The following is a 27,968-nucleotide window of genomic DNA, read 5'->3' as shown; positions in this document are numbered from 1 at the left end:
TATAATTTAAATGTTTATTAAATTATTTAGTTGTGAATTTATGAATCTATTATACAAAGAAAACACACACGCAACCCCGGCCTCTTCTCTCATCTCTCATGGGGAAGGCGATCTCTTGGCCAGATTTCTCAATTCCACCTGATTCTTCTGGGCCTTCTGTTGCGTGTGTGCTGGTTGGACTAGAATATGGTACAACTTAATCGTTTAGTATTTCTTAAATCTAATCTTACACGCTATTCCATAAATACTAAATCGTAGATATTGCTGGGGAAAACCATTTTAGGTTGGTTCCTTCGAGGCCGCCTCCTGCAACTCCTGCAGCTCCTCCTCCTCTCGGGTCAGCGGCACTGTCGAGTGATTGTAGAGTCCTTGGGCCATCAGCTGCAGGGCCAGGGGGTTTTTGGTGCCGCTCGACTTTTTCAGCTTGGCCCGCTTGTTCTGGAACCAGATCTTAATTTGGGCCTCGTTCAAGCCCAGCTCCCCGCTCAGCTGCTGGCGCCGCTTTTCCGTCAGGTAGCGGTTCTCATTGAACTCGTGCTAAAAAAAGGTGAAAATAATCAAAGGGAGAGGCTTTCAATTAAAATAATTACAAGTTTTAAGCTCAAAACCCAAACTGACCTACACCCATCACTCCCTTTTCGATATAAATAAACTGAAAATTAATTTGTTTAAAGAAAACTTTCACCTTACCTTCAGTCTGGCCAACTGCGTACCGCTGAAGGCCGTCCGAGGGCGTTTATCCTCGGCCGTGCCGCCGTCTGCCGCCTCCCCCTTGTCGCCGCCACCGCCGCCTCCTCCGCCCCCAGCCGCTGCACTGGATGACGCCGGCTTCTTGGGTTTACGCGTCCGCGGACCTGCAATAAATGGATGAGGTGAGGTGAGCACGGGGAAGATGGGGTCATAAAAATTCCAGGGACCGCTTAATGGCACCAACATGACTGGACCTCAACCTGCCGACTGCCGACTGCCAACTCATCGGTCGGACATAAATCCTGCTCCTCATATATGCCCGACGATGGCCGGCAATTAATTCAAATTTAAATGCGTCCAGACAACCCCGGGAGAAGAGTCCTTCTAGCAAGGGCTCTATACCCTCCTCCATTTCAAACAACATCTCAACAGCCAAAACAATTAAAGTTTTTGGGTGGAAAATTTTCCGGCGTCACTTTCAAAAAGTAATCAACGCAATGACTTTCGACTGTGGCTAATTTTCCCTGTCGTTGCTCCAACCAAAAAGCTATCCTGCCAAAAACGCACCCCAAACGACTTGAGTTGTCTTGGATTTAATTAACAGAATCCTGGAAGGACAGGCGCAGAGAATCGTCCCACTTGATGTGGGTTTTCCTTCATCGAGGCGAGCAAATAATATTCTATTCCCCAAAAGGGGTGTGACAGAAGTTGCCTAAATAGTTGTTTCAACTTTAACCGAACTGGAAATGGAAAACGGCATTCGGATATAGCAATTATGAGGTTTCACTAATGGGAATATTTTGGTCAGAATTCGGAAGGAAGAGCGCCGTCAAGTGACCGCAAGATGTTCGAAAAGCCAACTGAAATATGTGGCAAGTATTTTGTAATTTAAGAGCCTCATCTATCATAAGGCCAGTGAGACTGTCTTGTGGGTAGGACTTTAAGATTGAAGACTTTTTAAAGAGTCTTGAGAAACTAAAAACTTCCAGACCCACTTTTGACTATCCCATAAATTCCATTATCCCCAAGTATACATCCTTTGACCTCTATTACAACCACTTCCTGATTTTTTTTTTGGTCCTTCGAGCCATAAAACTTCACGGTATCGATTCCTGTTGACTGAGTCCTCATTTTTGTACTTACTTCGACCTGAAAAGATACAAGAAAAAGTGAAAGATTAGGTAAACTGTTTTTCGACAATTTAAAATTTAATTTAATTTTAACGCGAATCAATAAAATATCGGAAATTGATTAAATTCCACGACGTCAGCGACGCCCAGGGCTAAGGAAACTTTCCGCTGGTGAAACGTGCAAAAATTCCCGACGACCCCACACACAGCCACGCCCCCTGGCCCACTTCGAGGGGGGCAGACCCCGGGTTGAGCAACAACCTTCAAAACAAATGTAGCGGCACTAATGGCAACGCAACCAAGTCATGCCCTAAGTTAAATCGTTGGAAAAATTGAACAAATCAATTTTGTCAACAAAATGCCAAAGCTGCCGACGGGCGCGAAATTAAACGCGCCCGTGGGCGTGGCGGTTGTAAGGTGTTATCACGGTTTTAAATTTCACACGCAGCCGACAATAAAAACAAACTGAAACTGAGTATCAGGGGCAGCAGCAGCAGCGGCAGCAGGAAGAAAAGTTGGACCTTGAACCTGTCAGACAGCCGGGAGACGATGACGACTGCTATGGTAAATTGCTCGTTGAAAATCCAAGTCATGGTGACCTCTACCCTCGAAAATGAAAAAAAGGAAAAATATACACAACCACCCGCCTAGTCAGTAGCCCTCCAACCATCCAACCACCCACTGGAAGTAAACGCATGTTGGCAGCCGAAGATAAGGGAACTCGGGCTGCATGCCAAGGCGTCGCAAGGACATTGCCAAGGGGTTGGCCATTCTATTGTATTTCCCGTTTATGCCCCACAATGCAACAATTGCCACGGGGCCAGGAATCTTTTCTCGAAATTTGTGATTTATAGCGTGTTAAATTCTTCACTGCCTTGCTGCGCAAATTTGACACAATAAAAGTTTGAAAGTCGTTTTTCCGGCAAGTGACTTAGGGAGTAGCTTAAATTGGCTTTAATATAAATTGTATGAACTTAATCAATGGTTGTTGGAGGGTTTACGAAGGAGAGAGATAGTGATTACTTCGCTTTTGGAAGTAATAAGGCCAAGGCTTAACGCCAAGCCTGGCCCAAATACTTGAGACGAAAAAGCAAACAAAACAGCACACACATCCACATAAATTCTTGGTCATCAAAAAAACACAACAAATGCAAGAGCAGCGGGCTAAGAAAACAAAAACGGGAAGATGTCTTCATCAGCAGTCTGAATGACCCAACTTGGAGCCAACTGGAAGGCAACCAAGCGAGCTTGGCAGCAAAAAGTGCTGGATCTTCGTCCGCCACTGGGGCATATGTTTAAAATAAACGCATTTGTTTTATTTATGCTTAACATGAGTTGCAAATGCCAAAAGCAGTAGTGGACAGTGGACAGCAGCAGCAGCAGCAGTCGCGGCACAAAAGCACAAAATCACAAAAGGAATCTGGCTGGCCAGGTGAGTTGCCTTTTTGGCTTCGCAAATGAATGAACCTCTTGGATGAGAGAGCGCAATTAAATTCGAAAAGAACGAGGCGCAGTTACTTGTTCTGGACGACACTCGTAACTCACGCTCCTGCTGCTGTTCCTGCTGCTGCTCCTGATCCGTAACTGCAACTGCAACTGCACTGAAATTGACTTATAAAGATCTCAAACTAACGGGCCACACACAGACCACTGCCAGATCGCGTCACAGGGGAGCCAACAGAAACAGAAACAGATACAGATACAGATGGAGCCGGTCTGGCGATCTCATATAGAACCAGTCAGATGAGCTTCTATCGTCGAGCTTCGATGTAAACGATCTGTTTCGTATCTGAGCCTAATGATCGCACATTCGTGGCTGGGCCACATTATTAATAAGCCATAAAAGACAACACATTGTTGGGGGAAATTAACATTTGAAAAGTGAAAGCTTGATTCGATGATTGATCGGTGGTGGTTTTTGGGATGATCGTCGATCAGTGATCAGTGATTAGTGATTTGTGATCGGGGATCACCGATTCACAGTTCTAATCCCACGCAGAAAACCAACCTGGCAGACAGGCAAATTAACGCTGCGGTTAGTGCCGAGAGACACTGATGAATATTGACATGACGACGCGTCGCTCATCGGTTTGATTGCACGTTTAATTGAAATGATTGACATCGACAGCGCAACACTATCCAAAAGAAAATAAAAAAAGCAACCAGCAAGCAACATCAACATCAAAAGCAATGCAATTCACAATCGCCGGATGACAAACGATGCCGATCACCGTCAATGCCTGTAGACTTCGTCAGCGTTTTGTCTATCGCTCAATCGATCGGGTTGGCTAGTTGGTTGGTTACTTGGTTGACTGATCAAAAATAGCCATACCACTAGCCATAGTGCCTCTATGTATGATCCAGCTTAACTAGCTTAACGCCAAAGGCTAGCGACAACATTCCATCGCATAATTTGCTCTCCTGCATGAAAATATTTTTAAGCATATTTCTTAATTGCTCTATCAGTGCTGGTCGCTATTGCCGCCTCACCTGCCACAACACTGCCTCACTACCTCACTACCTCACTACCTCACTACTACCTCTGTCTAATTTGCATAGCCCTTTGCCGGCTTTGCATATGAAATTGCTGTGTGGCATATGAATGTGTCCTCGCGGTCCTTTCATCCATCCATCCATGCGCTCTTCATTGAATATGCCTCGCTGCCGGGGCCGAAGGTGTCAAAACATGTTGCTTAGAACTCGACTTGAAGGCGGTAAGCTAGAATCAAAGAGCCTCTGATTATAGCCTGGCCAATAAAGGCTACTGCATCAACGCAATTCAAACTAATGCCGTGGCAACCTTTTACGCGCTCTCACACCCAGCCAGAGACTTAATACCCTGCCAGACATATCACTTACAACCCATAGCATTGATTGGGTCCATGAGCCGGTAGTCGGGAGTCGAGAGCCTAGAGCCGGTCTGACAAATTGCAAACCACATTTTCCGCTGATATTAGCAAACAATTTCATTAAGAAACTGTAATCAATCCGGCAGTATTGAGCATCAGGTGGCCTGGTGGCTGAAACTGGGATGGGATTGCGAATGCGACTGTGAATCCGATTGTTGGAGGCCTCAAGTACAACGACACTGATATGGCTAGCCATTTGAAGCTGAAGCTCAAGCTGAAGCTGAAGCAGTATCTGTATCTGCCAACTACCTACTGTTGTATCTCGTACTGAGCTCGCCTTAATAGACTCATTGCTTTGGCTTTGTGCAATTGAGGTGTGAACATTTTACGCTTCTATGGATATTTCGACTAAATTAGTGCACTTTTATGGCTTCTCAATTAACGCAATCCTCTGTCTCGGATCTCGGATCTCAGCTAGCAGCTCCAGTTTCTCCAATTAGATCAGTCAAAGTCTGAGACAAAAGCGAGATGGAGATTGAGATTCAGATTCGAAGCTCGGAACTGTGAGTGACTTTCACCCTAATGAACACATCAGTGGCGGGGACCACCCGAAACGAAAGGTATCGAAAGAGTGTTTGTTTATTTTGTTGTTTTGTCGGTTGCGGTAGTCAGCGGGTTCTTGGGGCCATAAAAATAAAATTAAATCGAAGAACGCTTTTCGATCTCTGAGGCGATCGACCGACCGACCGACCAATCAACCAGCCCAGGCCACTAATGAATATTTAGATTGCTCCACGAACCAAAAAAAAAAAACAAAAACAAAGTCCGAAGACAAAAAAAAAACTCTAAACTCCGTGATTTGGCTCAGCGGCAGCCCCCAAATAATTTGTAGATCAATAAATGTTCGCTTTATGGCTCTATTAGCGGCGATAGCCAACGGACCTTCAAGTCCATCCAGTCAGCATCGTGTGTGGCCGAAAGGGCAGGGTTGCCAGCGCATCGCCAAAACAAATATGCGAATAAGTGTGTTCACACCAGGGCGAAGCCAACATTAACATCAATCTTCCACGGATCACCGCGATGCAAACCACTCGAGCCGGTGGGTCCAGACCAGATCCTCGGCCAGCGATGATCGTCTTTAAGATCACCACCACCGCTTCAGCATCAAGATGATGATGATTATGATGTTGGGGCGGGGGAATGCAATGAGGCAGAAGATCCAAGACAGAGACCCCCAGATCCCCAGATTCAGGGCTCAGACAGAAGGTCCAGATATGCGTTTTCTTCGTTGGATGGTGAGGTCCAAGTCTAAGACACTCGGGGAATCCCCTAAGACATCTAATGTTTTCCATCATATATCCACAAAGTAAAGCTTAGCCTTTGGTATCTCAAGATTTTTTATAATTTTATGAAAAGATTTCCAACTTCAACAGTCTGCTATGCCTTATACCATATGCTGTAGGGTGCCTGGCATGTTAAATCTGGAAATGTCTTAATAAAACAATTAATAGCACAGCTGAGCTCATAAGATTTCTTCTTTTCATATTTTTTGCTTTTGTTTCTTTGGGGCTTTACAAGCTCAGGATTACAGGAGCGTATTCAAGGCAGACAGGATTTTGAGGGATATAAATTATATTTTTTGAAGGAATATTACTTATTTCTTATATAACTTTTAACTAGAATTTATTATCTTTTAAAATCTATGACCAGATTTCAAAAAAATCCATGAAATGGATGATGAAATGAATTATCCACTCCCTGGCGATTAGCTCCGCTCCTGATGCATTTTTTTTATGGCAGCGCTCTGTGGCGGACCAAAAGCCAGGTCCAGAGCCACAGTCAGAGCCGGAGTCAGAGTCAGAGTCAGAGCCAGGCCCGATCGTTCGTATGTCGTGTACGTACTATAAAGTAATTGAAAAGCACAACAGATTGTTTTAAATATCAGCAGGGCGAGCCGCCCAAGTTGACCACCTGTGCGGTGGTGTTCGCCATGGATTTATGACTCTTGGCCCGGCTAAGACTCTCGGCTTGCGGCTCTCGGCAGTGGGCTCTTGGCTTTTAGCTTTTAGCTTTTAGCCGTGCCTCTGACTTGGGCTCTTACGCTTGCGAGACCCTGCAGCTGATCTCTCTTATTGACCAGGCCCGAGACTGAGACCGAAACTGAGCCCCCAGACCCGGCAGCATAATCATCATAATCATCGGCGTCATCATCATCGTGCTCTTATGCTAATTTCGAAGACGACGACGTCGCTTTGGATTCTGCCATGTGGACCACACACGTCGTCCAACCGTCGACCGCCGACCATCCACCGATTCGCATGATCTTCCCCCCAAAAAAGACGTAAGGTTCTTCTCGCTTTTATGGTCACCGAAATATCCAGAAAAAATAAAGAGTATTCGCCACTGGGTTTTTCGGCTTTGATAAATTATCGATAAAATGATGCGATCACTTTTAATTTGGCTTAGTTTACCTACCGCATTCTTGCCGGAATCGGTTTCTTTTTCTTCTCTCCAGATAACCAGAGCCGTGGAATTCTTAACCGAAAAAAAAACTGGAGTTCAGATTGGGGGATGCTTCTACCAATGCCTTTGTTAATTAAGTTATCAAAGTTTTTATGACGTCAGCAGGTTGTCTGCTGGAAGGGGGAGCCAGGGGAGCAGCTGGCGCCAGAAGACGCCGCTTAGAAGAGTCTTGGCAGTGGGGCTTGTTTCTTGGCGGAATTGATGCTACGGCTTCCTTCGGATTCTTGACAATTTCCCGGAGTTGGGGAATGTTTGTGGTAAACAGGGAGGACTTTATTAAGAAGTTCTAGATACTCTTTCTTGAGGAGAACTATATCTTTAATCTTAAAGAAGAGTTCTGAAAAGAGATAGTCTTATCTCTAAGAGACAACGAACTTGTTTCTAAGGAAGCAAACCCTTTTTAAAATCCAAACTACTCCTCTCTCCTGTGAGGGTATCGAAAACGTAAACAAACCTGCTGGTAGCAGATCGGTTTGGTTTTCATTCAGCCTGTGGACTGCCCCATCGACTGCCTTTTGATGTCAACTCTGGAATAACATCCCCATCTCATTGTCGGGGTTTTTGTTAAAATTCTCACGCTTCGATCTGGCGACTTTTAATTACTGTTATCCTTCCTCTTACTGATTCCTCTGCTGTTTGTTGTTGTTGTATGGCGGGTTTAATTAAGTAATTATTGAATAAAATGAAGAAGAAGAAGCTGATACTGGGGGCAAGGAGTGGATAAGAGTGGGAAGACACAAGCCCCTGACAAATTTCAATTCAATTTCTGTTGGTCGTCGTCGTCGTCGATGTTCGCTCGTATAATCTGTGCTTCAATTTCAACTGTCATCGGAGCTGCACATTTAGCCCTTATCCTCTCCAGCTGCAAGCTCATCCTGCACCCAGGATGCTTCCTGCCTTTCCTAGTCCTCAGTCCTCTTTCCCATCCTATCCACTTCCCTTATTGCCGTGAAGAGGAAACTGTCATTTGTCTATTTTTAACAGACACGCCGACATGAAGGATTTAATTAAATTCAACTCGAGCTGACAGCTTCCATACACAAGCTTTTATAAAAAGGCGGAGAGATTGGTAGAGGCAGGAGGTATTTGGATGTATCTGTATCCGTATTGGTAGTACGTATCTGTATCTGTATCTGTATCTGTGTCGGTGTGTGGGGGAGTTGGCTTGTTTGTTTATAGTCAGTGTTCAGTCTGCTGCAGATTCTCAATTTCCGATTCGATTTGTCGACTCCTCGACTGCATTCAGTTCACTTACTTTTCACTTTTGACTTTTGTTTGTTTGTTTTTGGACGATTTGCCAGAAAACTTTCAAGTGAATTGGATTTCGAAGTGATTGTGTGGGTCTTGAGATAATCTCTATAAATAATACAAATGAGCAAAATATTTACTTCAACTTGTAACTCTACCTTAGAGGTGGAGCCTGAATCATTAAATAAATATTTTCCATATTTTAATAAACTCTTCAAGGCCTTATTTACTTCACCAATTAGCTCTAATTTGAGTCTGGATTTTTGGCATTATAATCTCCCTATTTCCATAATTTTATTTTCTTTAGTAAGTCTACCATTTTGAGGTCCCAAGAGTTGGCAACAATTATTACTCATACGCCTCGTTGAGCGCCATTTAATAACTCACTTGTCTACGACCCGGAGACTTGCAAGCCAAAATCCTTCAGCCTCAATTAGCCATGAAATGAAAATGTCACCGTAATAATTTCCATAAGCCATAATTGGCTGACTGGCGGCAATTCGGTTAGACGAAACAGCCCGGCAATCAATGCAAATGTTGCATGCAACGTAGCAACAACAAAACCAGACATACAGCAATTTTAGCATACGAGTACGAGCAAAAAAAAAAAACCTAAAGGAAGAACATTAGAGAAAAAACACTGGCGTTGCAAGCATAATTAAGCACACGAATTGGCCAAGTTTATAGCACAGGCACACAGGGAAAAATAATGATATAAAATACAATTATTAAAATTCCAATTTCCATATTTTAGGCAAATAGTTTTTTTTAAAAGTGTGACTGATTGCTTAGTGGCTGCGTTAATCAGTCGAGTGGATTCAAACACAAACATGGCAGCTAAATTTTTTGCAGCCAAAAGACTAAAAGCTGTTTTCCACTTTTGCGACTCTCCGTGGCCATTTATGAAATTAAGTTATTTTGCTCATGGGGCCACTGCAGCGGCAATTGCTATAGCCATAGCTGTTGCTAAACTTGCAACAGCTGCTGCAGCTGCAACAACGAGACACCAGCAACTGCCACACACTCACACACATACACCAACAACGGGGCACTGTCAGGCACTTTTTAAATGAGTTATTAGCCTCGAGTTGACGATTTAAGCCATCGGATGCTGGTGTTGGCTGTTGGTTGTTGGCAACAAGTTTTCTAGTTTATTTTCCGCCGGCAACGCCCCCTTCGAAATGGGGTGCCATTTTGGCCATTCGTATGAATATTACGCCACTTGAGGATGACAAACCAGAACGAAGAGGACGCTCCCTTGTTTATATTTCACGCTAATCATAAGCTGTGCTTTCTAACACCCCCCATGAAAGAGTCCCTAGGGGGGATATCCTCGTCCAGCCAACCGCCCAACCACCCGAAGAGTGTGCCGACAAGATAAGCCGCACTTGAACATTTTTTTTTAGTCCATTTGATGGAGAGCTTGCTTGTCTGGGGGTGGATTTTATTGGATTCGGGCTTATTGAATTTGCTACACGAAAGCTTGTTCAGCCACTCCACTTTATCCACCCACCAGTCAGCCACCCTTCAACGGCAACCACACTCAATTATTAAGTGGAATGGATTGAGTCGCGGGGCGGAGATCCGGAGATCACGAGGATTGGAAATTTAATTAAATTTGCGAGCAATTCGTTATGAGATGAGAAGAAAAAAATGAGAAAAAAAACCTTAAACAATAAAAGGTTAAAAGCTAAAAACTCAATTATTAAACAATACTATTTCAAATTTATTTTCTAATGGGCTTCCGAAAGTTGTGTAACATAACTAGAATTTATACAGTAACAATTATATAGAAACTGGTTGACAGGCTGACTGGCTTTAATTAAATAACAAACGCAAAGATTCTCAACAGGATTACAACAAATTTCACACCGTTTATTATTTCCTAAACTCTGGCATTCATGCCCCAGACATTATCTATCCGCACAATCGAAATCGCTGAACCGTGGCACTGAACCGTGGCCACCCCCGAACTTTGAGATACTTTCTGCTTTGAGATACTCCACTCCCCCTCGGAAACTGCCAACTCATGATGTATTCTTTGGATTAAATTAATTTAGTGAAATGCAAATTGAACACAATCGAGCCAAAGTGGGGGCCGAGCATATCAATTAAGAGCCAGAGCCTCAATTTACATTTCAATTACAAAACGTTTGTCGAAAATGTCGAGCGTTAAGCGTGCGGCAGGTTGATCTAGTATCTAGTATCTAGTGTAAAGAATGCTCTATATAGTAGAACCCATTCATTATTCAAACTTGGCAAATTCTATGCCATTAGTCAGGAGAAACGAAACCAGACGACGACAGGCCCCAGTAGATTGCCAATTGTTGTTGGGCTTGTTAACACGCTGCACACACGATTGTACACTATATTTGTATCTGTATCTGTATATCTGTAGCTGCAACTGATGCTGGGTATCTGTGAGATGTGAGTGCACAGAATATTAATTACAGAAACTAAAAATTCAACCAAACAATCGACCGGCCGAGTTTCTCACATTGATTGATACTCTCGGCCAGTTGTGCAACATTTTTGTTCTGTTTAGGTTGCGTTTTTTTTATTGAAATTAAAACAATTTATGCACGCAATTAAGCTGAAAGCGGAGGCAACAGCTACCAGCTGAATCTGTGGCATGCAAGTAAATTTGTTTTCTGCAGCTTCATGAGCTGCATAAACAATCGGTTGCACCACCACCATAGCCATCGCCTTGGAGGGATAAATGGACGCTTTCAAGGAGTGCGACAAAAAACAAAAACAAGCTGGGGAGTTGGGGAGACAGATCCATGAATAAAGAAATTATTGGATAGTTTTCTGATTGGCATTTTGGGGTAAAGTCTTTACCTGTTTATATAAAAAAATTAATCAAATTTGAGCATCTTTCTTATTTCCTTTCTCTTTTCGGGAAGAATCTACCCCCAGACACATCCTTATCTTAGTTAATTGTTCAATTACATTAAAGTCAACTCATTTGGAGTCATTAGCATGTCATTAAGGCACCGACCAACCGACTAACAGAGAACCCAACCTAATACTTTCTCTCCAGCTGCAGTCTCCATCTTTCTTCTGACCGTAATTCTTTCTCCCCTGAGCGTGCAAGATGAACATGGTCGATAACGATATCGGAGATCTATGTGCGGTTGTATCTGATGATACAAAAAGATGTCTCATCTTTGGGGGCCTTAATTACTTGCACGCGTGCTAGAAATATTTATATGCGACAGAGAGACAGTTGGATGATGATCTTTCTCCGTTCTCCGTTCTTCGTTCTCTGCAGCTGCAGACTGTAGACTGTAGACTGTAGACTGTAGACTGCAGACTGTAGAGTGCAGTGAAGGGTATTCAAGTCTCCTGTTAACATGCTCATCTCCTCCGATTTGGTTTCTTATTTTTCGAAAAATCTTGTTTTTATTTATCCGCATGTTAGCTGTCTGTTTTGTGTGTCTTGCTGTGTTTTGGCTTCTCTTAATTAACTCATTAGGTTTTTGCAATAATATTCGAGAGGGGGAAGTGTGGAAAAAAAAGAATAAATAAATATTTAGAAAAAAAAAATATTGGCTAATAATAATTACAGGATTTTAATATACTTTTAAGGTAGAACCCCCTTCTCATACAAATCTCTACACCCTGTCCTACATGGCGTATACGCATCCCCCATAAACTTAAGCCCAAAACTGTGCCTGATGAGTTCATTAGCGAACTAATTTCAACTTAAATTAAACTTAATGCGAAATGATCGTCATCAGCAAAGCAAACAAAGAATTAAGGATGTCGAAGGGGGACGTCGGGGTATGTTTTAATTTGCAGCTTCTGCTGCGCGTTCAAGCGGAAAAAATCAAAAGGAAGAGGGAGATCCAAGATCCACAAAGAGTGGTGGAGAGTGGTGGAGAGTAGTGGAGCCTTTCGGTTTGGAGCCCTGTCTCTGGGATCGCACATGCAAGTTTGCTGCAACAAGTTCGAAGCCAACATCCGTTTTGTATTGGCGACAGAGGAGTCAGCCATGGAGCATGGGCTCCCCTCCAATCCACTCCACTCCCCCTCGCTGTGCATTCGCCGGCTGTTATTAATAAAGACCACACATTTTGACAAGCAGCCAGGGGGACCACCCAAGTGCAGCTGCTTCTGCCGCCTTGCAGTCGCTGTTGCAGTCGCAGTCGCCAATGACTTTGCTCGCAATTTCCAAGGCATGGCTTAATTATATGCGAAGAGAGAGAGAGGGTCGCGACTTGCGAGTTAAACTCGCGCGCGTTACTTAATTCCCCAAATGCAAATTCTTTTGCGAGAACGAGATGCCTATCGGTGTTTTGTAATTGCAATTGGAGGGTAAATATATTTTACCTGCCGAGGAGCAACTCAGCCCAACCTGAGTGTGTGTGTGTGGTCGGTCAGGCTCCGTTGGCTTTCGCGGGTTAACAGCGTTTGGCTAACCACTCGCTTAATAAAAATGTCAATGCAACGTTTACGGTATGCAAATATCCCAGTTACAGGTACACAGTAACACTGCAACAACAACATGACCAGGTGAAAGGGGGTGGGGGGAGCCGGAGCTAATCCTGAATCAATGTAAAAACATTGCAGATAAGCCAGGGGACAAAAACAAAACAACAGCCACAGCTGGGATTGGGATCAGGTGAATTACACTAGTCAACAGGAAGTACTATATCTTAGATCTCAAACAAAAACAAACTAACCCCATTAAACCCTCCTCTCTAGGCCTATTAGAAGTATAATTAACAAATATTTAGTTGTAATAGAAAAAATTAATCCCTATTTTGCTAGCAAGTGCTCTCCTTAACCATAGTAGAATGACAGGACAGGTTGACCGCAAAAAGTGTCTCCGCTTTCGGGGCTTGTGTCGCCCAGTGTTCCTGGGAGAGTCGCCTTCATTTGCAGCCGCCGCAGCCGGCAGGAGCGGCAGAATCAGCTTTGGACCACCCTAAAGGCAGCCTGAGAATGGGAATGGGATCCCCAGCTTCAGCTTGCTAGGTGGTCCATCCAACCCCCTCCCCTCGACTGATCTGCTCTGCTCTGCTCTCCTTTTTCCTCATTGTTGGCTGGCTTTGCCAAAAAAAAAGCTTAAGGTTCGACCGTGAGTCATTCAATCGGAGGTCTCGGGAGATAGAAAGAGAGAGGGCGAAGGTAGGGAACTCCTAGGTGGACACACAGATACGAGGGAGCTCGTATCACACATACATGTGTGTGGTCTCCACTGATTTACTGAATCATCGGTCAGGACACTGAGAGAAAAGACTGCCTAAAAAGTTATGTATTTTAAAATATTATAGTTCTCTCTTTTTCAAGATAATGTATCTAATAGATAGATACTATCTCTCTTATAATTTTCTTAGTTATTATTTTAATTTCATTATAAATCTTATTGTTTTCTCAGTGATATCGATTGGGGATCGGGATGATGATCATCTCTTTGTAGTTCATCATGTGGTTCTTGTGTGCGCCACCGCCTCGAGTTGCGGGTGCGTCTCTTGGTCACTGATCTGGCTGGCTGGCTGGCTGGCTGGCTGGATTCCTCCCTCCACTTCCCTCCTGCCCTTCAATCCCTTCACCGAAAGACCCCCGTCCTGTATCTGTATCTTATGCCGTAGACCCCTACCACCGGTCTCTGGTATCCGTTGGATGCTGCTGCGATCGCGGCGCAGATCTCCAATTAGCCTGCCTTCTGGTTGATGACTTAATTAAGTCTGTGTGGCGCCCCCTCTCTCTGGTTCCTGCCCCCCCCCTCCTCCGAACAGCCTCTTGCGTTTGTGGCAACAATTTCGATTTTGTTTTCCTTAGGATTTTGACTCTGAATCCGAAACCGATGCCGATTGATTTGTGTCCTGGTTAATTGGATGTAAGAAGCCCTCACATCGCACAGTCTGGCATTAACCCCGTTTATGCATGCCACCCAACTATATGCCCCATTCCTTGGGGGAATGTGTGTGTGATTTATGCTCTCGCCCCCCTGCCCCATGCGAGAGTATCTTTTAGGGGGAAAACTGTATCTTTAAGTGTTTTGTGCATTCGGTTGACATCTTGCTGCATCGCATTTCTCATGTTGTGAAATATTTTTGCAAATCTCTGACATGTCGGTCCCTTTGAAGGAGTTGCAATGTGGGTGGCCAGATGGATGGATGGATGAAAGGATGGATGGATGGATGGATGAATGTTTTGGCTTGGCTTAGTTTGGCTTAAAAATGCGCACACGCTTTTCCCTCACTTTTAATAGCCTTACACTGAAAACTGTTCCGATCTCTTGGCTGTGTGTGGTCTGCGGGCTTTTTAGGCTGCCCCAGATGGAAATGGAGATGGGCGAAATACTACTGGTAGGTCTGGAGAACTCGGAAAAGGCAAGTGAGTCATGTGCCGGGCGTGACAGAGACATACTCGTAAATTACACAACCGAGAAAAGTGCCATTCGTAGGAATTCTATGGGTAATACGAATAAATTTGTACTTAAAAGCTAATGGCAAACAATGCTCTTACTTTCCTGACAAGTTTCACTTTTTGACATTTTTTTGCAGTGTTATGGGTGCCTGTTATCCAGTAGTCTTACATACATTTATGACTATAGGTTACGCGCCCTGCCCCACACAGCAAAAAGTGAAAAAAAAGTAACTCGAATTGAACCACAAAACTCCTTCGACAAGAAACGACAGTTGGGCGACTCGAAGGCAGTTGGCTACTATAGTTAATGGATTTTTAATGACAAGTCTGCGGGCTGCCATTGGCAAAGTGGAAAATAACTCATTTTGTTGCGGTAGCCATAAGTACTGCACAATATGGTTATCTGTGGGATGGTGGCATAGGAAAGCGACCTGCTAATGTCAACAAATTTTCAACAGTTAGTTCCGCCTTACGCAGCTTTCACCCACCACCCACCGCCTACTATTTAGCGAGGGGGGGAGGAGTACTTCTCTAACCGCATTCTCAATGGAGCGCAAATATTTGCTAAAGGGGGACAGCTCCCCCTTCTTCCATGGCATTTCAATTTTTTTTACAATACACGGCTGTCTTGGCTTTTCTTTGTTTATTTCCTTAGCGCATTTTCCATTTACCTTGGTCCATCAAATGGGCATTTTGTGTGGCTGTGTGCCGTGTGTTGGCTGCCTCGCTTTTCGGTTTCCAGTTTGCCGCAGACTGCCTTGCCACATGCCACGATCGCCGTAGTAGACGACTCCCCACCCGGTTGCAGATTTTTCAGCCCGCTTTAGACACACAAACAAACTGTCAGTTAGCTGGCCGAGGCACTTGCCTGATTTGCAGTTGATGGATTTTACATTATTCACCATTTGTAATCGTTTTGCGGTTAAGTTCTGCTCGGACACATCGTTTATTGTGTTTACCGATGAGAAATGGGGTAACTTAGATGCCCAACTTATGTGCATTCTTAGGAAAATGACTCTTTCTCTCAGAGATTCTTTTCAAAACAAATTAAAATAAAATAAGGTGAGCAGGTTACAAAATAATAAAACAAAAAATAAGAGAAATTAAGACATCGAAAGAAAAGAGAAGCCGAAGAAAAAAAGAGGACCAAGTTTAAGAAAATATTTAAATTTCAATAAAATAGAGAATTAAATAAAATAGAATTCAAATAAGGTGAGCAGTTTATAAAAAATAAATTAAAAAATTTCTACAAAATAATAAAACAAAAAAAAAGGGAAAAGAAGACACCGAAAGAAGAAGAAAGCCGAAAAAGAGGACCAAGTTTAAGAAAATATTTAATTTTCAATAAAATTTAGAATTAAATAAAATAAAATGCAAATAAGGTGAGCAGTTTAAAACAAATAAAGATAAAAATTGTTACAAAATAATAAAACAAAAAATAAGAGAAAAAAAGGGATCGAAAAAAAAGAAAGCCGAAGAAAATAAAGCCAAAGAAAAAAGAGCCGAAGAAAATAAAGCCGAAGAAAATAAAGCATAAGAAAATAAAGAGGATCAGGTTTAAGAAAATATTTAATTTTCAATAAAATAAAGAACTAAATAAAATAAATCAGAAAAATAAGATTGATTCCTGGTTGAAGACTCACAACCGAATGAAATAAATGTTTCAGAAGCTGCCTTATATAGAGGTTTGGGGCTATAGGGTTAGAACACACTTCAAAAAAAGGGTTGAAAAGGTCCATAAAAAACATCCTTAAGTGTTGAGTAGTGAAAAGATTCCTTTGCAGAACACTGAATAGTATATCCAATTATTTACAGATTTAAGAAACCACATCCCATTCCCTAGCAGCCACAAAGTGCCCTAATGAACCGTCCAGACCACAAAGCTCGCTTAACTTGCAAATCAATATTAAAATACCATAAATTCGTAACCCTTTTTGGGATCTTTTTGGTTGTTACTGGACAAGTTGTGCAACTGGATGACCGCAAGGGGAATTCGACTTTGCAAATGAATGGCAAATCGTTTAGTCAAGCAGAAATTAACCGCAGAAGTAACCCCAAGGTGGATTTCGTTTTAATGCCAAGAGACCTCAAGCAGCTGCAGTCCCAGTATCCCAGTATCCCAGTATCCCCTCCCAAAAAGGAGAGCGGCGCCAGAGCTGATCGGACAGGAACGAAAATCAACGTCAACTCGAATGCAGATTGAACGTCGTCAGTTTGAAATACTTTTTTTTTTTGGGGAACCCAACTCTCTTCCATCCAACCACACGCATATCCAATTATTTAAATCCAGTACCCCAAAAAAGAGAAAAATAAAGTTGAAAACCAGGCCTAAAACCGGCAACTTCAACGGCTATGGCCACGATAATAAAATGTTTCAATCACCGACAGTTCAATCATCATCCAAATTGACAGAAAAACTAACTGCGAATAATAAAGCATAAGCCGAAAATATGATTACGATGTTTAAATGCAAATTTTTTTGTAGGACTCCACACAGATGTTGAAAATCAGAGTAAGGCCCGGACATGTCCAGCAGATGTTTTGTGGCAGATATGACTCCTGGGGACAAACTTGTTAATTGACAACATTCTTCTGATTGAATAGGGGGTCATTTCGATCAAGAAATGAGTTTTTTGCTTGAGATTTTGAGGGCTTAAGGGAATGATATGTGGTTTAAAGGGTCTCTTTTGACCTATACCCTAAAAAATACATACTAAGAATCTTTATTTAGGCTCTACTGTAGCTTTAACTGCATTTCAGAACAGATTTCAGACATCGTGTCATTCCATTTCCCCACAATCATCACACATAAGCCACATTCGACAGTCCCCATGCCGATTTTCATGCGGTTTCAATTTCGTTTCGATTTCGTGCCTCGATCGAATCAGAATGAATCGAATCGAACTGAATCGAATCGGATAGGATAGGATAGTAATGGATTGAATCGAACAGAGACCAGTAGCCAATTTTGGCATAGAGTCAATTGCAATTAATCAATACCAAAAGCGGGCATAGACTACAAAATAATTTAACCTTTAAAATGGCAATTAAATCGTTGTCTTCGATCGGATCGGATCGGATCGGAATCAAAATGGAATCGAAATTGTTATTGCTATTTATGTTGGCTTTGGCTGTTGGACAATTAATCGAAGTTGAAGGCCCTCGACCCGTAAGACAATTAAATAACAAATTCGTTGAGTAAACGGGCAGTAAAGGCAGCAACAAATTAATCGCGAGGAAGTCGCACTGAACCCATTTTTGTTTCTAATTAAGCAATTTCGTAGGGGGCAAGTGGTCGGCGATTGCGATTTAATCGCCAGCTCTTTTAATTGCCGCCTCAAGTTGTCGTCGACTGTGGTTCTGGGAAATGTGTGTGTGTGGATTGGGCCAAGAGTGGCCAAGACAGCCCAAGATCGTAATTGACCATGATCTGTAATGACTCACAGAGATTACAAATTCCAAGCTCTACACTCACTCGTTCACTCGCTCACTACTCATTCACTCATCCATTCATTCACTCAATCAAAGCGGCTCAATGTCAATGCACTCCAAGCAGAAAAATACTATATATATATATATATATATATATTGGAAAGAGTGAGAGATACGTTTTAATCAACTTATCAAAAAGTGTCAGTCAAGTCGGCAATCAACATTTGCAATGTGTGTGGTCCCCACATCATCGTACCCCCGTCCAGCTCCGATTCTTCGAGGCCCCGCTAGCTGGCTGACTGACTGACACCAAACTTAAGTGGCGCACAGATACAAAGATACACAGTCACTACACGCACACTCCGAGATACAAGATACAAAGATACCCGTTCTCACTCTGAGCCAGTTTTGAATGCAACAGCAATCTATGAGCTCGTGGTGGACACTCGTCAGCTGGCTGTGGAAAAAGCTTCAAGCCATCAATCTTATTGACACTGTTTCTTTTATTTTTCACAATTTTTTTTCTACTCTTTTTTTTTTTTTTTTTGAGTAAAAAAAATCAGTGGCTGCGTACGAGTGGTGCCCCCCCGAAAAGCAATTGAAACAGTTTAAATGATCTCGATCTGTGGCATGAGTATCTTAAGAGTTTAATGAATCTGTATACTCTATAAAGTAATTCTTTTTAAATAGATATCAAAGGTAAAAACTTAAAAACTTTTCCTTTTCCGTTAAGTGTTCTACTTTTCCTTAATTTATGCCACTTGATTGCAACAAATTCCTTCAATTTTTCCCCAATGGGCCATAAATTCATCGAGAAATGCTATTTAATTACGAGAGATGAACTCGCCTTGTGGCCACCGGGTCTGTAATGATGACAAAAGTGATCATAAAGCTCCTCTTCACGATCATCATCTGAATCGACATTATCATCGATTGTCAGCAACTAGCAGAAGTTGGAATCGGAATCGCATTTGTTGTGATTGTCAGAATTATTACGCACATAAATCGCAATGAAACCGGCATCAGGCCAACGACGACAATCAGCGATCGGAGTCAGCGATCAGCGATGCTGGAGGATCCGCAAAGGAATCGTTAAATGGGGGACAAGCCTCACATATACGGAGTATACATCAGCCATCAGGCATCAGGCAAGAACGGCAAATTGAGTGGCTCGACTGGGTCCGAGTGATCGCAGCTACTGGTTAACCAGATCTTCATCTTCATCTTCATCCCAGCTTAGAGCTGACGATCAAGATAGTTGGAGATGGAATATGGTTATTGGATAGCAGATTCTTATATTATTTATAGAAAATACTTTCAGATCCTTAAACTCTAGTCCTATCACGCACCCATCTCTAGTCCTACAACCTGCATTTCATTAAGCCTTGTTTCTAACTGCTTAATACAATTTATTTGTAAGCACTGGAACGACTTGGTGCCAGCTCCATCTCCAACTCCAACTCCGTCTCCATCTGCAGAGCATCTCTCTGCTGGCCTGCGAGTACAGGACAAGCTTAAGCGCTGTTCGTGTTCGCTGTCAACTTGGGTGGTCCGAAACTTGGCTCGCTGCACCATACCACTGGCGGCAAAGGGGATCAGTGGTGCAAGGGGCCCAAAACTGGCTCCCCTTTTGGCCAAACTCAGATCTGCAGCTGGAGGAGCCAACCGTAGCCTCCGTATATAGATCAAAAGTTAGACAATAGCTGAGCTGATCCCCGTTGACATTGCCAACTGGCCCTGATCTTCCAGGCACTATTTGGTTTTTTTGTGGCGCTTTTTTTTTTTTGTGTTCCCGGAACGAGGCTAGAATCTCTCAATTATCTCAGCGGAGCAACTAACGAAACTGATTATTTACAAAACACTCGACGGCTGATGGCTTGAGCCCCAGCTCCTCGGCTCCTCAACTCCTCAGCTCTGAACTCCACTCCACTCCACACCACTCTTAACTCCGCTTAACTCCAAAAAGCTGAACCAGTTTGTGGCGTAGTCTTTTGTTTTCCCACTAACACTCCAAAGTTGGCCAAAACTCTTTACGGATGATAATGAAGCAGTAATTCCAATAAGTGTGACTATCCGATTTCTCTGCGGGTCTCGCATCCCCCAGATCCAGCTCCTACTCCATCTCCATCTCCATCTCCTTGGCCTGGGCCCCCATCCCATCATCATCACGAACAAGTAATTAAAGCGAAACAAGTAATAAACAAACAATAAGACGACGTCCAAGACGCCGACGCCAAACATATGTCTGAAATAAAGGGAAACATCAGCGGCTCGCTGGGCATGCAAAGTATCTCTTCGGCTTTATTTATATTTATTTTTTTGGTCTTCAGTCTTCATTTTTTTCTCAGTTGGTCTCTGATTTTTTTTTTGACTTTTTGGCTTTTCAACAACAAACAAAAGTGAAACCAAAAGGGAACCCAAGCCCCATCCATACCCAAAACCCTACTCGCTTCCCAATTAAACTTGACAAATGCGGCTGACCACACACACGCACTTCGATTCTCCGACATTGACTCGGACTTGGACTTGGTCTTGGATATCTGTCGTGACTGACTGACATAAAATAATCAAAGCGATCCCTGCAGACATGTCAAGCTGTATGACATCCACATCAACATCTCTCCCCCGGAGCACTCGAGAGGCGACAAAGGAAGTGACCAAAAATTGCTCCATCCACTCCGGAGCTCAGATGATCATCGGAGGCAAGTGCGGTTAAGACTCGTAAAGGTTGTGGGGTGCGAGTTATTTACTTTAATTAACACCAGAAGGCTACCATTGTCTAAACCCCTTCAATTAGTCTCAAATAACTCAAAATCCTGGCCAAATCTATAGCCAATTAAAAGATAAGTTCTATTCAGAAAATAGTACGATTCGTTAAGTGTCAGCTACCGAACTGAAAAATGAGTTCAATTAAGAGGCTGGCGGGCCATAAAGTCGAGCCACAAATGCGACTCGATCCGATCGCCGATCTATTGAAATATTCAAATCGTATATCGAGTAGGCTGCCAGAGACATGACCACAACCTGAATGGCTGCTGGGCTCTTATAAGCTCATTATTAGTGACAGAACCCAATTCCCAATCCGGACGACTATAGCTCCGAGTGTGAGCAATAAATAAACGATTATTTTATATATATTTTTGTGTATGTCTGCCGTCAGGCTTAATTAGAATGCGATAAAAATGATTATTGTTTGTGTTGCCATTGCAGGCAGCATTCCTTCCCTGTCTGCAATAATGAGGCTTATTGGGATTATTTGTTTATTTAGTTTGATGCATATTTCTGTGCCACACTGATTGACTCACTGACTGATTGACTGACTGACTGACTGAGTCAATGGCAAAAGGGAAACAAGTTCGATTCCGGTACCTCCCACGTCTCTCGAAAATATTATTATTTGCCTGATGAATGAAGTCATTTGCTTGTAGAAAATATTTTGACAGCTGTAAATATCCAAGCTCCACACCCCTTGATGCCGGATCACGTTGCTGCCTCGTTTTCAAATTAACGAAAATGAAGTTATAAAAATGATTTTTATATGCCCCATGCCATGCCCAAGTTATACAATATGAAATCCCAAACCCAAATGCGGAAACTTGTCTTTCATTTCATTTCAATTCAAAAGTTTTGGCTTTTGTTTTTGCTTGGCTTTTGACTTGGCTTGTTTCTGGCGGCTTTTTGGGCCAGCTTGGGTGGTCTTTTCGGGCCTATAAGCTCGTTGTCGAGACCTGATTGTTGTGATCTTGAGGTTTCTGTTACACACAAAATTGAAATTTTTGAATTTATTATATTTCTCCATATATGTTTTTGTTGTTTTGATAGATTAAAAGTCAAATGATAGATAAGCGGACAGCCAGTCAGTCGATTGAGTGTGAAAAAGGGCGAACTATGCTTATGTAGGCTTATATCTCATACACTTGAAGAAATTATAGGGTATTTGGTTGCAATTACTAAATTCCTGGCCTACTATCCGCATGGCGGCATTAACCAAATGCGGTCAGCTGGCCCAGTCACAGTTTAAACGACATTTTTCGCTGCCACCGCTGGCTCTTATCGTACCGCCCCGGGCCACGGGTGGTCGGAGGCGATGGATCCACGGGTCTGACAGTTTTATTACCGAGGCGCATGGCTGGCTATTTTTTCCAGTTGCGGCAGTTGCAGTTGCCACAGCCTTAAAAGGCACTATGCCACTAGTGGTTGTTGCTACTGCTCTGGCTGTTGCTGTTGCTGTTTTCTGTTACAGTTGTGTTGCATGGTGGTAATGTCTGCTTGTTGGTTGTGCGATAAGTTAACAGTTGAAATTAATTTTTGTCACTTCATAAATCGCTGCGGCTGATGGCTATTGGCTTTTCTACCTCTAAGCACTGTGAAAAAATTATATTACTAACTGAAAATGGATAAATCTTAGAACAGTAAGTAAGTAAGTCATGACTAAGGAACCCTCTGACCCACAAAGACCACTCCAACTCCTCCAATAGAAAGTGCTAGAGAGTGCACTTAAAGCCCATTGATTTAATAGTTTCCTTATTTTTTCTACCTTCATATCTCTCGCCAGGTGAGTGGCAAGAACTTTCCTAAAGTGTTCTGTTAGGAAATGGCTTATAAGTACATGCCTCAATGGCTCAATTTAGGCCCCGAACCGAGAGGGGATTGGGAAATGCGGACTCGAGTTTCCCAGGTACTCTCTGGGGGTCTCTGGATATCGTGATTATCATATGACGTGACAGCCTCGCATATTTATGAATGCATTTGGGTCATAAACAACGTGGTTCTGTGGTGCTGTTGCGTTTTCCAACGCAAATTGCGCACTTGGGCCATTAAATCGTTTTTGGCTAAGAAACTTTTCGTGTTCCTATCATTGATTGAGTTCTTTGATGGTTGCCAATAATGATTGTGATTGGAGGCCACTAAGAACTCTCTCAAATACATAAATTAATAAATCATATCTCTTAAATTTAATTGATATAATAAGATTATTAAAGACCATCCTAAAGAGTAGTTTCTCAGGTATATTATCACTCTTAAATCGTTATAATTTTTCACTTATCACTAGAAGTTGACCTGCTCACCCGCCCCTGACTATGTTATGGAGCAATTTCCTAAGTAAATTTTCCATTTAGATTCTAGAACATGCAAAGCCATCCGAGGTAAGAGCATTTTTCCAGCAATTTTCCAAACAAGAGAATGCCACAGCAGTGGAGTCTTCTTTGATGGCATGGTTGGGTGGAGGTTAAGGGGGGTAATTGCATTGAAATTCGTTTGTTTATGTTGTCATTGTTGTTGTTTCTTCGCCGGTCTTTTTTAGCCGCCTCGTCTTCTGCGCAAATTGAAAATTACTTAATGGTTCAGTGGCGATCGCTGTCGCTCCCGTTTTTCCCAGTCCCCCATAGACCCCTTTTTCCTTCTGCCCTCCAGATGCGAAGCTGCTCCGATTTTTCCGCTTGTCCGTCCTACTCCAGCTACCGGTTAAATGAGCTCCAAGTGCCGGACAAATGCGAAAATTGCTTTCTTTCTTGCTAGCTGGCGAAGGTCTGGGATGGGGGGCAGAGTGACGATTTCAAACAAATTTGTTTATCGTTTGTTGCTTAAAAGACTCCAGGAACTTGTTAAAGTGTGATTACCAGGTGGGAGAGAGGAATGATTGAGGTAACCATATGGACTCTTAACTTTTTGCTTTGTTTTTTTTTAAGATAAGTTACCAGTACCCTTTAAAGTTTCAAATAAAAGGTTTCAAGCCACAAGAAGAATACGTTTTTGTGTCATAAAATAATTATTACTTTACTGTTGTGGTAATTTTTTATAAAATTTAATGAAAAATATGGAATGGCATTAAGACCATATGATCCTATAGCATAGTTCCCCAACAGATCCATACATCTTAGGCCTTTAAAACCCACAAAAAACAACTAATACCAAGCCAATAAAATCTCTAAAATATTACCTGTCCATTTTTATGATTAAAATGCGACTTTATTGATTATCAAATAATTTAGCAGAGCTTTTATTATAATGCCATTAATCTGAATCGAAAATGGCGCACTCGTTTAGGCCAAAAAGGCATTTGCAGCCATGGACAGTCCTCCCATATGTTGGCCATTTATCAAATGGGGGAGCAGAAATTACCGTTCGATGCAATTAACTAATTTGTTGGCGAATGTACGATTTTTGGCAAATGTTTCGAGTCGCCTACGCTCGGAAATATGTTGTGCATTAATTTGTCAAATTAACACCTTTGTCGGAATAATAATATAAAGTTTTTAAAACCCAACCATGCCATGGCAATTTTTCAAAAGCAACAAATTTATGAGTTCCATTCGAGGCTGGCATTTTAATTCGCCGATTTTGTAGCTGAAATGTTGGCAAATCTCACGCTAAATCATTGTTTGTTGCAGCTGTGGCATAGTACTGACTCCGAAAAAAAAAAAAACGTTTCCGAATCGGAGTTGCAACAACAATAGCTTCGATAACAACGACAACGTCGCCATCGCCTACAACATTCATTCAAATTATGGAACCACAGCAGTGCGATCGAGATCTCGTTTTAGTCACGCTAAAATTTATACAAAAAATCCAACAAAAAAAACAAAAAAAAAAAAAAAGCTCCAACAATAAACACACCTTAAAACCCCTGAGTGAGTGAGACAGGAAGCGCCCGGAGTGAGAAAGCAGGACAGACTCTATAGAGAGTGGGGGGGAAATCGTTTCAAGTTAATTAGCGAGCGCGACAAAACCCACCCAAAAGCGTAGATTTATGCACTCAGGGGGGGCTCTGACTTCGAGAGAGGGAGTAAACCCCTTCAATAACCCCCCCAAAAAATAAAAGGTAATTATGGGTTTGACATTCATCAGGGTAATGAGTAAATTGCGGAGCAATTACATGTATTTAAGGTCTTCAAATGGGTGTAGTTGTGAGTTATAACATGGAGAAAATGGGGTAACAATGGCTTCTAAAGATTAGCTTTTGAGATTTTAAAGATACTTAAACTTAGAGAATGTCTACAAGTTCTAAACGTTCAAGTGACACAACTTTTAATTTCTTAATAAAGCTATTATAGTCTCATGTTCTAAATCACTGCCCAGTTGTATAAGAACGATTACTTAGGCAATAATAGTAGTAATGACATATAATTTGATTACCGTTCGGTATTATTACCTTGCAACTATAATGATTCAAGCTAATAAAGTGAAAACACCATAGATTTATCAGAGAGATTCCAGGGGATTACCCAAAAATCTTCTAAAGAATCCAAATGGCTTGTAATGCCACCCCATTAAATGAACTCCCAGAAGCATATGGAGTCCTGGCCACTCCATGACAGGCATATCATAGCACTCCCCCCCCGGCATGAAATTATTAGGCAAACGATTACGAATTCCCTGCGGTGGCATAAACTAAATTCATGAGTGTGTGCCATGATTGCAGGGCGGTTGCTGCCACAAGGGTTGCTGCCACAAAAGGGGGTGGGTGGCTGTATGGTCTCACGCACATGATGATGGCAGGGGGTGAGGGGAGGTCGTTGTTGCGATAGCATAATGAGCTTAAGTTATGTTACATAAGCCATAAGGACATAAAAACCACTCGACCAGACACTTATGTATCTTTGGGGTGAGTGTTTTCTCTTTCTCTTAGTACACTATCCCTCTCTCTCTATTCGAACTCCCCCTTTTTTCCCCCCCCTTTTTTTGGTGGTTGGCTAACTAATGAGCTGTGGGCTGGTGGGTTGGTGGGTTGCTGTGGTTTAGCCCTCGTCTGCTGTGTGTGTGTACTGTGGTGTCTGTCGCTTGTTTGCACAACCACTTTATGAGCCCAGCACTCAACAACTCAACGTCTCCTCGAGGACACTCAGGGGAGGGAGGAGGGGGACAAGCACACACTGAGAAAAAACTATTAACAAAATCCAACACTTCACTGGACACTCACCTGAGCTGGGGCGATCACTGTAGCGGGTGCAGTAGACCCACGCTGGCCACACTATCGGTGTCCCAGAATCCTCACCAGACTTGCCGCCTCCTCCTCCGGCTGGGGCTGGGGGTGGCGATTTGACCAGATCCACTGGTGCCACAGTGGCTGTGGTACTACTACTGGTGGCCGTACTATTGGAATCATTGCTGTTGCTGCAGATGTTGGCCAGCGAGCTGGAGAAGCTCAGGCCCGCATTGCCGGCATTGCTTTGGGCCAAGTTCAGGGGCTTTACCGACTTCTTGGGCGCCTTCAGGGGGCTCTTGCTGTTCCCAGGACTCCCACTATTTTTGGCATTTCCTACGGCTCCAACACCACCACTGCCTGCTCCTGCCAGGGCATCCATTTTGGGCAACCGCGATCCAAAGTCGGCCTTCAATATGTTATCGATGCTGAACTTGAGGGCCCGCTCGTGGAGATTCTCGTTGTTGTTGTGGTGGTGGTGATGTTGCAGGTGCTGGTGTGCCTGTTCCCGCTGGAGGATGAGCTGCTGGTGCGGATGGGCCCCCCCGCCCGGCCCGATGCCCAGCGCCGTGGCTGTGAGCTGGGCCAGGGCATCCTGGCCGGTGGGTGCGGTTACCGCTGCCGCTGCTGCTGCTGCCGCCGCCGCAGCTGCGGCCATTTGCAGCTGCTTGCCCGCTGCCGCAGCGGTCAAGGCGTTCACCCTGGCGGCGGCCATTAGGTGCATCTGCTGCTTCATTAACTCCTCGGCGTAAAGCTGGGACTTCCGCAGGAACTCCTCCTGGAAGCTACCGTTCCCGGGCGGCAAATGCAGGAGATCATCTGGCAAGAGGGGCGTGGCCTCGTTGGGGGACATGACCGCCGTGCTGCTGAAGGCCGACGGCCGGTAGATTTGGCTGATCAGGAGTCTCTGCCGGGCCTGGGCCTGGGCCTGAGCCGATAGAGCGGCTTGGGCCGCCTGTGACTGCTCCTGTCCGACACTCAGGACGCTCGTTTCGCTGCAACAGCTGTTGGGATCCTCCAGATCCAGATCCGGTTCGTGCTCCTCCTCCACCTCCTCATCCTCGATGTTCAGATGCTCCTCGCACTCCGTGTTCTCCTCCTCGTGGTCGACTTGCGGGGAACTGCCGTGCTGGGCCAGCGGCAGAGGCAAGCAATCCGGATGCATGGCTGCCGCTCCCTCACCTCCACCTCCGCCGTCGGTCCGGTCTGCCCCACGCCTCTCCTCCTCGGGTTCGTCCTCCTCCTCCAAAGTCGGAATTATCAGCTTGAGCGGAGGCGGTCGGCTGCTGGCCAAAGTGGACATCAGTTTTCGGAAGTCGCTTAGCTTAAAAGTTCACATTTGGCAAAAGCCGTCGGCATTTTCACAGCATTACTCGAATGACTTAAACCATAAAAAAGTAAATCTTCCGTAGAGACAGGCAAGCACTCGACGGAGAAAGAACGCGGATTATAGTGCGATTAACAAGAATTAATTAAAAAGCCACGGATAACCGAATAACGATACCGAAACGCCATCCGCTCGCCACTTTTAACGTCCGTTCCGTTCAGTTTCTCTCGTTCAAATTTTCCATCGCTAGGTTCGAGTTCGAGCGTCAGCCCGGAGAGAGAGTCGTCACACCACTTGGCTCTCACTCTCTCTCTCTCTCTCTTTGGCCAGCGCTCTCCCACTCTCCATCTCGCTCGCGTTTTTTTTCGAACATCCAATGGGCGACTGTGGGGCGTCGAACCGGATGCTATATCGTCGTCCCACTCGCACCCATGGCCGTTATGGCGGCCTGGCTGGCTTATGTT

The 27,968-nt window shown here is 43.6% G+C and overlaps 1 protein-coding gene across 1 annotated transcript; it reads right to left on the bottom strand.

Moving 5' to 3' along the window:
* LOC6495409 (homeobox protein invected) lies at positions 1-27,772 on the bottom strand. The gene is made up of 4 exons (XM_001958741.4): positions 26,175-27,772; positions 1,834-1,839; positions 691-854; positions 1-537 (listed from the first exon to the last, which is right to left on the bottom strand). Exons 1-4 carry the CDS (start codon positions 27,478-27,480, stop codon positions 280-282), a joined length of 1,734 nt encoding a protein of 577 aa, XP_001958777.3. The 5' UTR covers positions 27,481-27,772; the 3' UTR covers positions 1-279.
* Positions 27,773-27,968: the final 196 nt, after the last annotated feature.

This window comes from Drosophila ananassae, chromosome 3L (assembly GCF_017639315.1).
Source record: "Drosophila ananassae strain 14024-0371.13 chromosome 3L, ASM1763931v2, whole genome shotgun sequence".
Taxonomy (NCBI): Eukaryota; Metazoa; Arthropoda; class Insecta; order Diptera; family Drosophilidae; genus Drosophila; species Drosophila ananassae.
The sequence above is the reverse complement of the archived record's forward strand: the minus strand, read 5'-3'. Positions and strand labels throughout refer to the sequence as shown.

Bases quoted from the DNA above. Each gene is read 5' to 3' on its own strand.
- LOC6495409 (XM_001958741.4), bottom strand. From the start codon at position 27,480: ATGTCCACTTTGGCCAGCAGCCGACCGCCTCCGCTCAAGCTGATAATT. The intron at 538-690 runs GTAAGGTGAAAG...ACCTTTTTTTAG, and splicing joins CGCAGTTGGCCAGACTGAAG to CACGAGTTCAATGAGAACCG.